Below are 15226 nucleotides of genomic sequence, written 5' to 3'. Positions count from 1 at the left end.
AAGATCAAAAAGCAAATTTCAGTCTGGGAAAATGTTACAACATCTATGAAAGATCATCGCTTTAATATTTATAAAGAATTTTTAAAAATCAATAGGAAATGGATGAATGTTCTATTAAAATGGATGAGGACATGAGCAGATAATATGCAAAAGAAAGACTAGTTTTTAAAACACAGAAATAACCCTGTGTGTAGTTAAAACAATAAGAAAACCCCATATGTCTCTGTCCTTCAAATTTTCTGATGTAAAAGGGTACGATATTATAACTCAACCAAAAAGCCCAAACAACCTGATTTAAAAACGGGCAAAGGCCTTGAATGGGCATGTCTCCAAAGGAGACATACAAATGGCCAATAAGTACGTGAAATGATGCTCAACTTACCATCAGGGAAATACAAAATAAAAACCATGATGGGATACCGTTTAATGCCCAGGAGGATAAAAAATAAATAAAACAAAACAGAAAATAACAAGTGTTGGAGAGGATGCAGAGAGACTGGAACCCTGGTTCCTGTGAACAAGGGTTTTGCTGCTGTGAGTCTAAAATGGTGCAGCCAGTGGGGAAAAAGCAGTATGATGATGCCTCAAAAAACCAAACAAAAAACTTACCACGTAATACAGCAATCACTCTTTGGGCTATACACATAAAAGAAATGAAAGCGGGGACTTGAACTGATATTTATATACCCAAGTTTGTAATAGTACTATTCACAACAGCCAAAAAGTGGAAGCAACTCAAATGTCCACTGATGGGTGAATGGATAAATAAAATGTGACATATTCATACAATGGAATACTATTCAGCCTTAACAAAAGGAGATTCTGACATATATTCCAAAACCTGAATGAACCTTAAAGATTTATGGTAAGTGAAATAAGCCAATGACAAAGGGACGGATATTACGTGACTCCTCTGATATGAGGTACCTAGAGTAGTCAAATTCATAGAATTGGAAACTAGAATGTCAGAGGCCGGGGAAAGGAGATGGGGAATAACTGTTTAATGGGCACAGAGTTTCAGTCTGGGCAGGTGACAAGGTTCTGGAGATGGATGGTGGTGAGGGCTGCACAACAGTGTGAATGTATTTAATGTCACAGAACTGTACACTTAAAAATATGGTTAAAATGAGAAATAGTATGTTATGCATATTTTACCACCAATTAAAAAAAAACCACCTAGGGGGATTGGATAGAGGGGATATTTGAAAAACAAAGAAAGAATGAACTAGAAACAAATGTCTCACCAACTTGGGTTGGTGATAAAGAAATCTTAGCATAGCCATAAAGTGGAAAATACACACAAACATACATATTTCCTGAGAATTCATAATCACAGATTGCCTTTACATAGATTTGAGGCTCGAATTTCTACAACACAGTTTGGTCTGAGAACCCCCAAACTGAAGACGTAACAGAAAATTGGGTTCTCAGTTAATGATACCCTGGGATACTTGCAGAATCAAACATACTTGAGTGGTCTATATCACGGGTAGAACAAAGGTGGCAATTCAGTTCAATCATGAATCTCGACCCCTACCTCACACCATACCAAAAGAGCAATTCCAAGTGGATTATAAACCTATGTGTGAAAGGCAAAACATAACATTTCTGGGAAAGAATGTAAGAGAATACCTTCATGCCTCTCGGGTAAGCAAAGATTTCATAAACAGAACACAGAAAGCACTAACAACCATAAGAGGGTGAATTAATAAACTAATTAAATAAGAATTTCTGTTAAGAAGAGAAGAGGTGGGGCGCCTGGGTGGCGCAGTCGGTTAAGCGTCCGACTTCAGCCAGGTCACGATCTCGCGGTCCGTGAGTTCGAGCCCCGCGTCGGGCTCTGGGCTGATGGCTCAGAGCCTGGAGCCTGTTTCCGATTCTGTGTCTCCCTCTCTCTCTGCCCCTGCCCCGTTCATGCTCTGTCTCTCTCTGTCCCAAAAATAAATAAACGTTGAAAAAAAAAATTTAAAAAAGAAGAGAAGAGGTAAGCTGCAGAGTAGGAGACGATATCTCCAATACATTTATCTCTGAAAGTAGATGTATCTAGAATCATGTAATGAATTCCTGTAAATTAAAAGGAAAATGACAGACAACCTAACAGGAAAAGAAACAAAAGGCATGACCGACTACTGCACCCAAGAGAATATTCAAATGCCAAAAAGCACAAAAACTGCCAACTGCTAAATTCATTATTCGTTGCGGAAATACAAGTTAAAAACACAGTGGGATGCCATTAATCTCCTATGACAACGGCTGCAGTGAAAAAGACAGACAATAATACCAAGTATTAGTAGGATAAGGAGGAGGCTGAACTCTACATTGTTAGAGGGAGTATGAATTAGTACAGCTACTTTGGAAAGCTGACAATGCCTACCAAGGCTGAACCCATGTCTGCCCTACAACCCAGCAATGCTGCTCCAACAGATATCTATAAGGATATAGAAGATATCTATAAGGATGGATAGAAGATATCTATAAGGATAGACAGACGATATCTATAAGGATAGATAGACGATATCTATAAGGATAGATACAAGATATCTATAAGGATAGATACAAGATATCTATAAGAATATATATAAGATATCTATAAGGACATATATAAGATGATCATAGGGTCCTACTTGAAGCAGCCCAAACCAAGAAACAATCCAAATGTTTATCATCAGTAGAGTGGATACACAGTGAACATTCCTACTGTGGAATGCTATACAGCAAGGAAAATGAACATGATTGCTACACGCACGGGCATACATGAAGCTCGTAACATCCTGCTAAGTGACAGAAGCCAGGCATAAAAGAGTCTCCACTACATGATTCCATTTCCACAAAGCACACATGACTGAAATTAATTTATGGTGTTAGAAGGATATCGTTTACTTTTGGGGAGCTAGAGATGAGAGAAGGGGGTCTGAGGGAGATTCCACAGTGCTGGTAACATCTGATTTCTTGATTTTTGCATTGGTTACAGACAGATCAAAAGTTTATTGTTTGAAAATTAATTGAGCTGGAATCTTATGGTGTGTGCACTTTTTGGTAGGATGCCATATTTCAATAAAAAAGTTTACTAAGAGATGAAAAGCTACGGTAATAGTCTTTCTTGAGGGCACCGTGTCAATGAGAATACGAGACCTTGGAAGTGTTTATATCCAGACCCAACAGCTCTACTTCCTATGAAACCAGTCAGAAATATATTCAAATGTTTATGTATCAGGATATAAATTTCAATGTTTTTATTATTTATGTATGTATGTTCGTATGTATGTTTATTTATTTTTGACAGAGAGGCAGAGTGAGAGCGGGGAGGGGCAGAGAGAGAGGGAGACACAGAATTTGAAGCAGGATCCAGGCTCTGGACTGTCAGCACAGAGCCCGACGCGGGGCTGGAACCCACAAACTGTGAGATCATGACCTGAGCCGAAGTCGGATGCTTAACCGACTGTGTCACCCAGGTGCCCCAAATTTCAATGTTTTTAAATATGTGAAAGGTAAAAAGAACCTAAATATGCAGTCAGAAGGGACCAATGAAATAGATGCGGCCTAACGGTGAAGTAGAATGTTGTACTATTTTTATTATTCATGTTATTGATTATCTCAGAGTATATGGGATATTTCTGTATCACATCAGGTTCAAGAAAAAGTACAACGTGCATTTACGTATACACTGTTCCAATTTTGTTTCAAGTATGTGTGCACACATATAAAGGAAACATTAAGTGGAAAAATACAGCAAGTAACGAAACAACCCTTATATCTAGGTTGTATGATAAAGAACTTTTGTCTTTATAGTTTTCTGTCTTCCACCTTTTATTTTTGATCATGAAAATAACATAATAAGAGCATAGCTAGCCTTGTAAATCCAGCTGCATCTGAGACATGCTTAAGATTATCTGGCCGTGTGAAAGTCAACAGTGGGTCACTTGTCAGAGCCATTTGTTTGGAAAGGAAGGATAAATGGGAAGGGAAGAACAGTAATCACAAATGGTTCCTTCAGGTACGGTGGTCGGAAAGAAGAGAACCTTGACAATCTACAATTCGTACTCAATTCTTATTCTCTCTTCGGTTTCTTTGATGGTCTAAGCCAGCGTTCCTCCAACTTGGCTGTACAATGAAATCGCTAAGGAAGCTCTACAACAATACTCATGCTTGTGACCCTCGTTCAGAGATTTCAGTTTAGCGCTCTAACCTGTGGACTGGACTCCCCAAGAGATTTGGATGCAAAGCCAAGGTGCCATCATCTCCCCTGAGTAGAAGTTAAAATCCTTACCGACGATGCTTCATGTATGTGTATGGGACAAGCTGGGCACAAAGACGACACTCAATAAACAGCTGCTGATTGATGGACATGCCCTTTCCGGGAGATGCATCCTCATGGTGAAGAGATTTTTCTCCCCCAACTTGGATGGTGGTCCACGTTAAGAGAGAACCATCCAGGAATAAGGGGAGTCCTTGGTTCCTGGCTCCAATGGGCCACTGGGTGGCTTATATCACCCTTTCAAAATTGAAGCCACAGGCTGGTGAGTCTGTGGCTTATCTTCCCGGGAATACAAAACAGCTAAGGTGTAACACGCTCTACAGTCAACAGCATCGGTATAGTCCAAAGGGAGAAAAACTCAGTTATACTATTGCAGTATCGGGTTTGGTTACTGAAATGATTCCGGTGATATTTGGGGTTGGCTGGTGACAGAAGTCATCCAATGTGAAGCAGGAAGAGAAAGTCAACAATGTCACACGCTTTTAAATGCTTAAGACGTATTAGGTCACTGGCCTTACAGAAACAAAACAAAACATGTCAACTGGGTATCAGCATGCCCACTCTAGAGATTAGGAAGCTGAGGCTCAGAGAGGTTAGGCAACTATCCCACAGTCACAGGGCAACTGATAAGGAAAGATCTCAACTCTCGTCTATTGGACCTCAAAACCTATAATCTCTCCACATCATCAAAACGTGACCTTGGGTCATCTAAGTGATGGCCAAGGGCATCCATATTAAACCTTCATATTAGACCCTCGTAAGGTTTTCTATGTTGCCAATAAGTCGGTAGGAGAAAAGATATTCATTGAAGTAAGAGATGCTGAAACATGACATTTTTCTTAGTATTCCATGCTCTCCGTCAGCCCTTAAAAAAAATGAGGTTGTGGTCTGTCTGGAATAGTTAATGGAAAGACAGAAGGGTGAGGTTCATCAGTGGCTTTCAAACTCTTCAATGCAACTAATTTTATGAAAAAGAAAACCACATGAACTACATTACTAGTTCTGTTTACAGGAATGTGCCCTGGGGACTAAACTCCAAGGCAGGGTTCTCAAGCAAAAATACTGCCACTTAGCAATGTGTGTGATTTTAGGCAAGTCATTGCCTCTTCCTCTTGGCCTCTGTTTCCTCAAGAGAAAAAAGGAGAGGATACTTACATAACCAGTGAAGGTGACAGATAGTTTACTGATCTGACCTAAGCCATGGATCCTTTCCCCGGATGCTGCACATCTACACGTAACTGCACGATGCTCAATGCCGGTTCTGGTTGTTCACGGATCTCCCAAGGACCATCCGTGGCTCCCCCAAGAATTTACTGACCCTCGACAGAAAAGTATGTGAGCATGTGATAATGGTAGTCATGTTTCCCAAAGAAGCTTTCAGAGATGCAGCCTGAAATATTTATGGATGAAATGATTTGATGTTTGGAACTGGGTTTCAAATGATCCAGTGTGTGTGAGGAGGCACGGCGGCGGTAGTGGGAGGTAAGAGATGAAAAGAGACCATCCATGAATCAATCGGTCATTGGTGAAGCCAGGTGATTAGTCACAGACCGACTGATCTTTATACTGTTTTCTCCGCTTTTGTGTATGTTGACATTTTCCGTACCAAAATTAATATACATAATAGAAAGTATCCGTAATTTAAAAAAACACTGAGAGTAGATGATCTCCAGTGTTCCCAGCACCCATAATCTATGATGTACCATTCCAAACAGTCTGCAAAAAAAGTGGACTTCTGGAAACATCTTATGGGCTCAGGGCACTGAACCATCATCGTCCTCTCCTAACGGACTCTCTCGACCAAAGGATTTATTGCGGCCCCCCTTTCTAGATGATTCTGTGACATCCCATTTAGTTGTTTCCATAAGTATATTTTCAGGGGCGGGAAGGGGGACAGTAGAAAAACCAAACACCGAGAAGCTGGACAAGACTTGGTTTTTCATCACTCCACATGATAATGTGGCTCAATTTATTTTCAAAGATTTCTTCTCGAGAGAAGCCCGAAATACTGCTGTAGATGACTTTGAGTGGCGTGTGGAATACTTGAGTGGGGTGTTAGGGGAACCAGGAGGAAGGCAAACAGTGCCCAAGCGGGACAGGGAGTTGTGGTGGAGGGCTGGGCTCCAGAGCTATGCCGCCTGGGGCTCTGGCCTAGCTGTGGCTCTCAGCTAGCTCTGTGATCTTGGGCAAGTCCCCTAACCTTTCTGAGCTCTGCTTCCTATTCATAAAATAAGTCCCTCTCACAGGGTGATTGTGAAGATGCAAGTTGTACCTGATACATGGCACACATTCAGCAGATGCTGACCATAGTTCGCTCAGCTACGCGAATACAAAAGCAGATCTTCAAAAAGATGTATGACGTAGATCAAAATGTTAGCGGTAGTCACCTCGGGATGGTGAGCCAATGAGGGACTTTTTTTTTTTTTCTTTCTTTTTTTTGGTCTGGGCTTTTCAAATTTCTACAAAGGGTATTTGTCACCCTTCCAATCAGAGAAGAAAAGGGGTTTTGTGTGGTTTTTTTTTTTTTTTTTTTTTTTTTTTTTTTTTTTTTTTAGGAAGTAATTTTAAAAGTCTTTCTTGAGGAAGCTTAATGCTCAGAGGGACCTAAAACATTTTAGCGGTATTTTCACACACCATCTCAGAAGTGCCTACTAATGCCTTGTTCCTACTTTCCTTCCATCCTCAGGGTGGAACATCCGTGTAAACAGCCGTGAGCTTTCAAATCTGACACTCCTGGTGTAGAATAAATAGAGCCTTCTTAGGTGTAGGCGGTTCAGCCTTTCTGAGGGACAAGGGCTTTGAGAATATCACCAATGCCACCCCAAAAAACTCACATTCAGCCACACTGTTTTGCCTTCAGCTTCCTGGGCTTCATGGCCCCCCGGCGGCCCATCTCCACTGACAAGAACACCGACCATAAATTTCGGGCCGTATGCGCGCACTTCAGGTGTCTAGGCCACTTGGAGAAAAACCAGCATGTGCGAAATTTGAAACCACAGTCAGATAAATCAGTGGATAATTATGGGTATCGCATATGTAGTTTTTCCTCTGCCAAGGAATTTGCATTGGGGGATCTATAAATAGCAAATCCATACAGTGTGTTTCAACCACGCTGCTGCATCCGCAAATGCTAAGCCCTCTCCAGAACACGCCTACTGCGGGAGCAGCCGGCCCAACTGAGAAAGTTGAGTACTAGTCTCACTCTTGAGTTCTGCTGCCTTCGTTTACCGTATTCTAGATCATCTCTGAGACGGCCACTAACCCACACCACCCACAGCCCTTAGGTGGCTGACGGTCAGTGACAAGACAGTGATGAGATGCCCAGAAACTTCCAGTCAGAGAGGTGGTGTGTGTGTGTGCAGGGCGTGAGGCTGCTTCGGGGTGGATCATCTGTGGTGGGGTGGACCCGCCTCAGCTCAGGAAGGAAAAGGATAAACCCTGATGGAGCTCTTACAGGTACTGGGCCGTTTCATGAATTCTTAACAGTGGTTCTGGAAGGGGGGGCGGTGGGGCTTCTGCCCCATTTCCAACTGAGATTTAGGCAAGTTGACACATATATCCCTGATCAGACATCGGCCATAAAATGAAATGAAACAAGATAAGATAAAGTATAAAATAAAATAAAACAAAATAAAATAAAACAAAACAAAATAAAATAAAATAAAATAAAATAAAATAATAAAATAAAATAATAAAATAAATTAAATAAAATAAAATAATAAAATAAAATAATATAATAAAATAAATAAAATAAAGTAATAAAATAAAATAATAAAATAAAATAAAATAAAGTAAAGTAAAATAAAGTAATAAAATAAAATAATAAAATAAAATAATATAATAAAACAAAATGAAATAAAACAAAATAAAATAAAGTAAAATAAAATAAAATAAGTAAAATAAAATAATAAAATAATAAAATAAAGTAAAGTAAAATAAAATAAAATAAAGTAAAATGAAATAAAGTAAAATAACGTAAAGTAAAATAAAATGCCAAGCTCTCTTTGATGGTTTACTGCCAGAGGCTGAGATGTGTCCCAGAGCCCAGCATCACTTACACCGAGAGCCACTTAGCTGGGATTTTGATCCTGTAGGTTTGCCAACGGCTCTGAGGGGTGTATGCAAAGGGACAGAGGGATGAGGCTCGTCTCTGCCCCGTCCGACCTGCCCTCCGAACCGGCATCCCCCTTGCCTTCGCTCCTGCACAGCAACTGCCCAGCATTCCGAAGATGCCTGGGGAGCTCTCAAGGAGATCTGCACAAGGCGCCAGGAGCCCTGCACGTAAAGGAATCCTCGCGACCACAGCTCCATCTTAACGATTTTCACCCCGGGCCGCGAGGCCATGTGGCGGGTCACCGCCAGCGGCCACGTTTCACGCCCTCCGCGTCCAAGATTCCCAAGCACGTGCCTGGCACCCAGCAGCGTTTCAGAGGAAGCGGAACCGTGGCAGGGGTGCTGCGGGGGTGGCTTTGTGTATGTGCGTGAGCGCCACTCGCAAAAGCAAGTGTAAGTTCTTCACGTATTAACTTCCACAAGAGGAACAGCAACTTTCCCACGCACGCGGCTCTTCCCTTCGCTCGGCCTCTCCGAAGTCAGGGGTGAGCCCTTGACTTAAGCCAAACGTCTCGTCTCGGAGACCCCGGGGACACAGACAACCCCTGGCCGGCCGCAGGCGCCCTAGCCCTTCCGCAGGTGCATCCCTCGCTGTCTATCCTCCTTCAGCCTTCAGAAGCCGCTCAACACCCACCCCGCGCTTGGGGCACCGGCGGGCGGAAAGCGCGGAACCGCCCAGCCGCCAACCACCCGCGAAAGCGGTCTCTCTGAGCCCGGGAGTCGGGGCGCACCGCCCGGCGTGCGCTCCGGGGGGAGAAGCCCGCGCAGCCTCGGGTCTGCGTGGGCAGGAGGCCGGGTCCACGCGACGCGCTCCAGCAGCTCTCCTGCGCGTCCTGCCCGACACTCAGGTCTCGGGGGAGCCCGGCTCCAGCTAGGGGCACGTCTCCCGCCGGCACCGGCGCCAGTCCGGGGACACGACGGTGGACACAGAGAAGGGCAGGAGGAGAGTGAGTTCGTGCTCTCTTGGGGCGAGTGCGCGCGGTACCTTGGATTCCTGGCTGCCGGTGGATGCCGGAGAGGGCGGCTGCTCGGCGCTCGGCGCCTCCTTGGGCAGCCCGTCCACGCCGTCCTCGCGGGCGCCGCTCGGGGGGATCATCGTGGCGGCGCGGGAACGGAGTTGGGCTCCCGGAGGAACCGCGAGGCTGGCCTTCCCGCCGCACGCCGGCGCGCTCGCTCAGCGGCCGGTCCCGGGGGCTCCCATGCCCGCCCCGCCGCCCCCGCGCCCTCCCCCGGACTCGCCGGTGCGCACGCCCGCGGCCCCCGGCCGGCCCAGCGCACGGGCGGGACTGGCAGCCGGGACTGGCAGCCGGCAGCGGGGCGCGGGGGAGGCGGGGCGGCGGGGCGGGGCGGGGCGGGGCTGCGCGGCCGCCGCGGGGGGCGGGGGTCAAGGCGCGGGGCGTCCTGCCGCCCGGCCGGACGCGCGTCGCCCGGGGGCGGCGCGGGGGTGCCCAGGAGGGGCGGTGCGGGGACGAGACGCCCGAGGAGGAGCCGGCCGGGAGGGAGCACCTGCGCCCGCCGCCCGGTTCCTCACCCCAAGGAACAGCGACTCCAGCGGAGACGGTGACTTAGCTCGGCTATTTATAGGGCGCAGCGACGGGCGTGGGGAGAGAGCCGGGGTTTCCCTGCTCGAAGGCGGGCTGCGCTCCCCGGTTCGGCTTTGGACTAAAGCAGAAGCGCGGTGCGGGCGAGGCTGCGTCCCCGTTTTGTGCGCTCGTGCGCGCAGCCCTCTGCGCTTTGTCGCGTGTTTAGTCCTCGCGGCCGCCCCCTTGGGCCGGGTACCGTCGCTTCCACTCTATAGACGAGGAGACCGAGGCTCTGGGGAGGCGAAGTACTTTGCTCCAAGTCATTGGGTTGTAAGAAGCGGCACTGGGACTGGAGCCCGTGTTGGCTTCAGAATCCGTGTCTTTGGACCCTGGACCCTCAGGTGGAGGCGGTTCTGCAAGGCCGAAGAGCCCACGGGGCTTTGCCGGATAGCAAGGAGTTCAGGGCTGTTCGCAGAAGGACAAACCAGTCTGCCTTAAGGAAGCCTTTGGAAACACAGAGGTGGCCCCATTGGGTACGGGGACGGAAGGATCCATTAGTTTTCCCAAGACCCCTCCTCAGCCTGCAGGGAAAGGAAATACATCTGGCTATTTAAAAGGCCTTAATTTTCATAAATGCAAACCTCCCTCAGTTGTGTAACAGAAAATCGTGACCTTGTGGCCAGCTTTTCCTGATCAGCCGTAAATTGGGCGAGGCCAGCGTCGTGGGAACGCCACCCGTGCGGTCTCACCCGGGCCGCTGTGCTTGCTCTGATGCTCTCCTGTCACCATCTTGAAGTCCTCTTGTTTTTTAACTTTTAAATGGTTTTCGGCCGGAGGGTGGCCGCCACACAATGTTACATTAGTTTCAGGTGTAGGACACAGTGATTCAGCATCGCTGTTCGCTGCGCTGTGCCCGCCGCGTGCGTTGCTCCTGTGTCACCATCGGATGCTGTTGCGGTGCCATTCACTATATTCCCTGTGCTGCGCGTTTCATCCCGGTGACTTACTCTCTCCATGACTGGAAGCCGGTGCCTTTCACTCCCCTTCACCCTTTTCGCCCAACTTCCCCTCCCCGTTCTCCTCTGGCAAGCACCAGTTTGTTCTCTGGATTTATGGGTCTGTTTGAAATTCTTGAGAATATCTGAACAAGGGGCCCTGCATTTTCATTTGGTATCAGATCCTGGGGATCGTGTATCTTGGTCCTGCGTGTTTGCCTTAGCTCATGTCCTTTGGAGAGAACTTACTACTCTATCGTAGACGTCGATTAAAAGCTCCTGTTCTAAGTGCCAGGCTCCTAATGGGCATTTGGCTCCCAGAGAGCTCCGAATACCCTAGTGGCCCCTAGATTCTCATTGGACCAGGCCAGATGGGCTAACCCAAATGGCCACAGCTCTTTCCTCTTCGAAATGCAATTCCTAATTGCTCAACAGGTACGAGATTCGAGCAGCCGAAACCACAAGAGTGGCAACCAGAGGATACAATGACAGGGGCGACAGTTTCAACACATCTTTGTCAAGCATCTGCTCTGGACCAGACTTGGTGCTAGAAAATCATGATGGAGCAGGGAGGAAACAGATTCAGTCTCTTGTCCTGGAATGTAGAGCCTGGTGAGAGAGAGAGACAGAGATTAATTAAATCACACACACACACACACACACACACACACACACACACACACACACACATTTTTTGAACTGTGATCGAGAAAAGTATAGGGACATAATGAGTGCACACAAATGCAGGGACCGAGTAAGGGTGTGGGCAGAGAATGGTCTTCCAAGGAAGTGAACCCCCCCTCGCTCCCCCCAAGGCCAATGGGCAAGTCCAATCTTGGTGGGCAAGCACATTGTGACGAATACAGGGAATTTTTCATCTTTGGATCTTGTTTGCTTTTTTAAGGATTGAAGGGCAGCTGTATGATATCACTCTGCATTTTCGTAAATGCTTAGCTCTGGTTAATAGTCATTAGCCAATGGTACAAGTTAAATGTTGTCCCCCTGAGGGAAATTGGAAAGAAGCTAGTATGTCCTTGTTCCTCACCCCACCTCTGCCCTAGTAACAGAATGCCTTGGTCTGAGAAATAGTAGGTACCTTTCTTAGGAGATTGTGGAATTACCTGTAGTTGCCCAAACGAATCCAGCCTTTGCTCATGTATTTCTTGCACGTAAATCCCTTTCCATCTTATTTTTCTGGGCACCTAGCTAACTTCTCTTATGCTTCAAAACACATCTCCAAACATTTATTACTCTTGAAAGCTCCTCTCTTGACCCCTTTGGTCTGCTTGAGATTCCCAAAGCAATGCCATACACACATGGCATCCCGTCCCAAGTTATCAATGACGAAGCGTCCTGTCCTCCCCCTGGCCCGTGAGCCGCGCTTGGGCAGGGATCTTGTCGTTTTATCTTGTTTCCTCAGTTCCTGGCACAATGTTTGCAAACAAGATGGTGAGAGAGGAAAGGCTCCTAGGAAAGCCCAGGCATTGGTTCCTCTGAGAGCCCTGCACGCACTAGATGGAGAAAGAAAGACCTGGGGTCAGAAGCTGCAGGGACATTTTAGCTATGGCTATTCATTTCTACTGTAGGCAGGGGAAGCCTGAGGAAATTCAGGTTGCAAATAATTATCCTAAGTCTTGAGTCTGCAACGGGACCCTGTGATTTTTGCACATTCCCTTCATGGTCCACTTCTCTCTGGTTGCTAGTTAAGTATCAAGCCAGCACAAGTGTGAGGGTTGCAAGAATATGTCTCCAAACTTGATCTGCGAGCTACCACTCCTGGGTCACTTACGCATTTCGTTAATTTGTAAAGAGGGCCAAGCCCTGCTTGTGACAGCCTGAAACCTCTTCCTGCAGTAATGCTGCTGAGCAGAAAAGTGTCTCATGCTTTCGACTTTCTCCCATTGTTCTGATCCAAGTTTGGATACGTGGACAGGACTTTCAAGCTGTGGACTTTGACTTCCTCTAGAGCCATTTGGTAAAAGGCTACTAGCAAGACTATTTACGACCTTCAAAAGCCATGCTTATGACGGGTACAAAAAAGAATAGCAAGGCAAGGAAGAGAGAGGGTGATCGGAATGACCAGGGGATGGGGAACTGACAAGAATAAAGGAGAGAGGGTCTCAGTTGGTTCTCCTTGTCTCATGCATCATAGTCATTGTGAATATCTTAGATATGTGAAGGGCATGGGGTTTGGCAGTCAACTGATGATACTAATAATGGCTAACCTGTACTGGGATTCTTCTATGTCGTAGAAGTTTTCTATATATTATTTCATTTCATCTTTCATGTAATAAAATGGTTATGCTAGGTTCCACAGTGAGTGTGGGAACAGGGACTTGGAATCAGATACATCCTGCTCCTGGGCCAAGTTTGGGCTGCCCTGTTCTGCCACCCCTTAGACAAATGGGGAACCCAGACCTGGTGAAGAGGCTGCGGGCCTTCAAGGGAAGAGTCACGCGGACTGCGAGCCAGAAGCATAATGGCAGCATAGGGAGGGCCCTCAAAGAATGACGAGTTGCCTACTCCGTTCTTAAAAGTGAATAATAACCACATCTACATTTTGGAGGCGACAGGCAAGAAGTCAAGACAAATGTGTCAGGAGGCACCAATCGCTACCATCCAACCTGTTAAGTGCCCTGGGAGGGCCAGCAGTAGTCGTCACCTCCGGCCACCTTACCTGAGGGAGTTAGTTGCCCGCGTGCCAGAGAAACCTAATGCTTTGCCCAAAGTCCTACTGCTAACACCACCAGCCCCTACTTTGAGCGACGGTTCATGCCAGACTCGAGTCCTCACAACAACTCCTGATTAGTCTCCCCTCAGCATCAGAGCTAATCATTTAATTTGGAGACTCATATTGTCAGGGCGAATGAGATTCAGTGTCCTGGTCCTTAACCTGTTTTTTGGAGTGCCAATTAATAATAATGACAGCACTGATAATAGCAGGTTATATTTGAATAGCACTGTTTGTGTAGAAACGATCTCCCACTGGATGGACCTACAAAAGGCAGCCTCTTAGAGCTGGTTTAGAGATCTGTTCTCTCAAAGGCAAATTGGTGGGCTGCTTCTAGTTGGCTATAACCTCTGGGAGATTAGAGGGAGACTTGAATCTTTGGACTGAGTGGAAGGGCCATAAGCCTAATGTTCAAACATCCCAACTCCTCCACTGAAAAGCAACAAGATCTTAGACAATTGACTTGATCTGTCTTAGCCTTGGTTGCCTCAAGTCTAAAATGAGATAATGATCCCTGCTTCGCAGAGTTTTTGTAAAGATTAGAGGGTTAAATGCCTGGTCAAAATTAGCCTCATATGATTTATCATCATCATCATCATCATCATCATCATCATGAGTCATATGATTTTGCTCAAAAATGTTCACTTTGGGTTGGGTTTTCTGTCCCTTACAGCCAAATGCATGTGCAATGTGAAAACAGTTGCATTTCTATACACTATTAATGAAATAGCAGGGAAAGGAATTATGAAAACAACCCCATTTACATTTGCACCAAAAATAATAAGATGCCTAGGAATAAACTTAACCAAGGAGGTGAAAGACTTGAACTCAGGAAATTGTAAAACACTGGTGTAAGAAATTGAAGATGACACAAACAAATGGAAAGATATCCCATGCTCATGGATTGGAATAACCAATATTGTTACATTGTCCATACTACCCCAAACAATCTACAGATTTAATGCAATCTCCATCAAAATACCCACAGCATTTCTAACAGAGCTAGAAAAAAGAATTCTAAAAATGTTATGGCCAAACAAAAGACTCTGAATCGTCAAACCAACCTTGAGAAGTAGCAACAAGCTGGAGGTATCACATTTCTAAAATTGTGAACAGCTCCTAACTGGAAACTTCAGATGCAATAGATACCTACAATTTCTTACAGATTTTAGTCTTTAGATTAATAATTAGCATTTACCTTTATATATCCTCTTCTATGAGTTCAGGGTAATAGTTTAAGATACAGGAGAACCCCTTCACCCTGGCCTTTTTGTTCTTCAAAATGCCTGTTTTATTCTTTCTCCCAGTTTTGGTACTTCTTGCCATCTTCTGCATCTGAGAATCTCTTACCACTGTTCCCCACAGACAGCTCTCTGCTAGTTTTGGACCTTAGAGCCTACCATCTAAAGAATCCAGTTTCTTTATTTTCTTATTTCGTGTCCTTTAGAATCTAAGTTCTGTGAGGTTGAGGACTTCGTGTTTCCTCTTCTTCATCTGTTTTTGGTGCTTAGGTGTTCATATAATAGTGCTCAGTTAATATTCATTAAGTGAGTGAAAGATAACATGTCAGTTTGGAGAGAAGCTTACGGGTCTGATGAAAAACTCTTTT

The 15226-nt window shown here is 45.6% G+C and overlaps 1 protein-coding gene across 5 annotated transcripts in view; it reads right to left on the bottom strand.

Annotated features, from left to right (window-relative positions):
* The window catches only part of STAC (SH3 and cysteine rich domain), a 140585-nt gene extending 130971 nt beyond the window's left edge, over window positions 1–9614 (bottom strand). For 2 of the 5 annotated variants that reach the window (XM_086720381.1, XM_086720384.1), the window contains exon 1: window positions 9354–9608. In XM_086720381.1, the coding sequence (XP_086576507.1) occupies window positions 9354–9464 (111 nt within the window). In that variant the 5' untranslated portion in view covers window positions 9465–9608. Of the gene's footprint in view, window positions 1–9353 lie in introns of all 5 variants that reach the window. The other 3 variants (XM_086720382.1, XM_086720385.1, XM_086720383.1) reach the window with 3 other exon arrangements.
* Window positions 9615–15226: the final 5612 nt, after the last annotated feature.

The sequence above is a fragment of the Puma concolor genome, chromosome C2, assembly GCF_028749965.1.
Source record: "Puma concolor isolate L17-30 chromosome C2, mPumCon1.1.hap2, whole genome shotgun sequence".
NCBI lineage: Eukaryota > Metazoa > Chordata > Mammalia > Carnivora > Felidae > Puma > Puma concolor.
The sequence above is the reverse complement of the archived record's forward strand: the minus strand, read 5'-3'. Positions and strand labels throughout refer to the sequence as shown.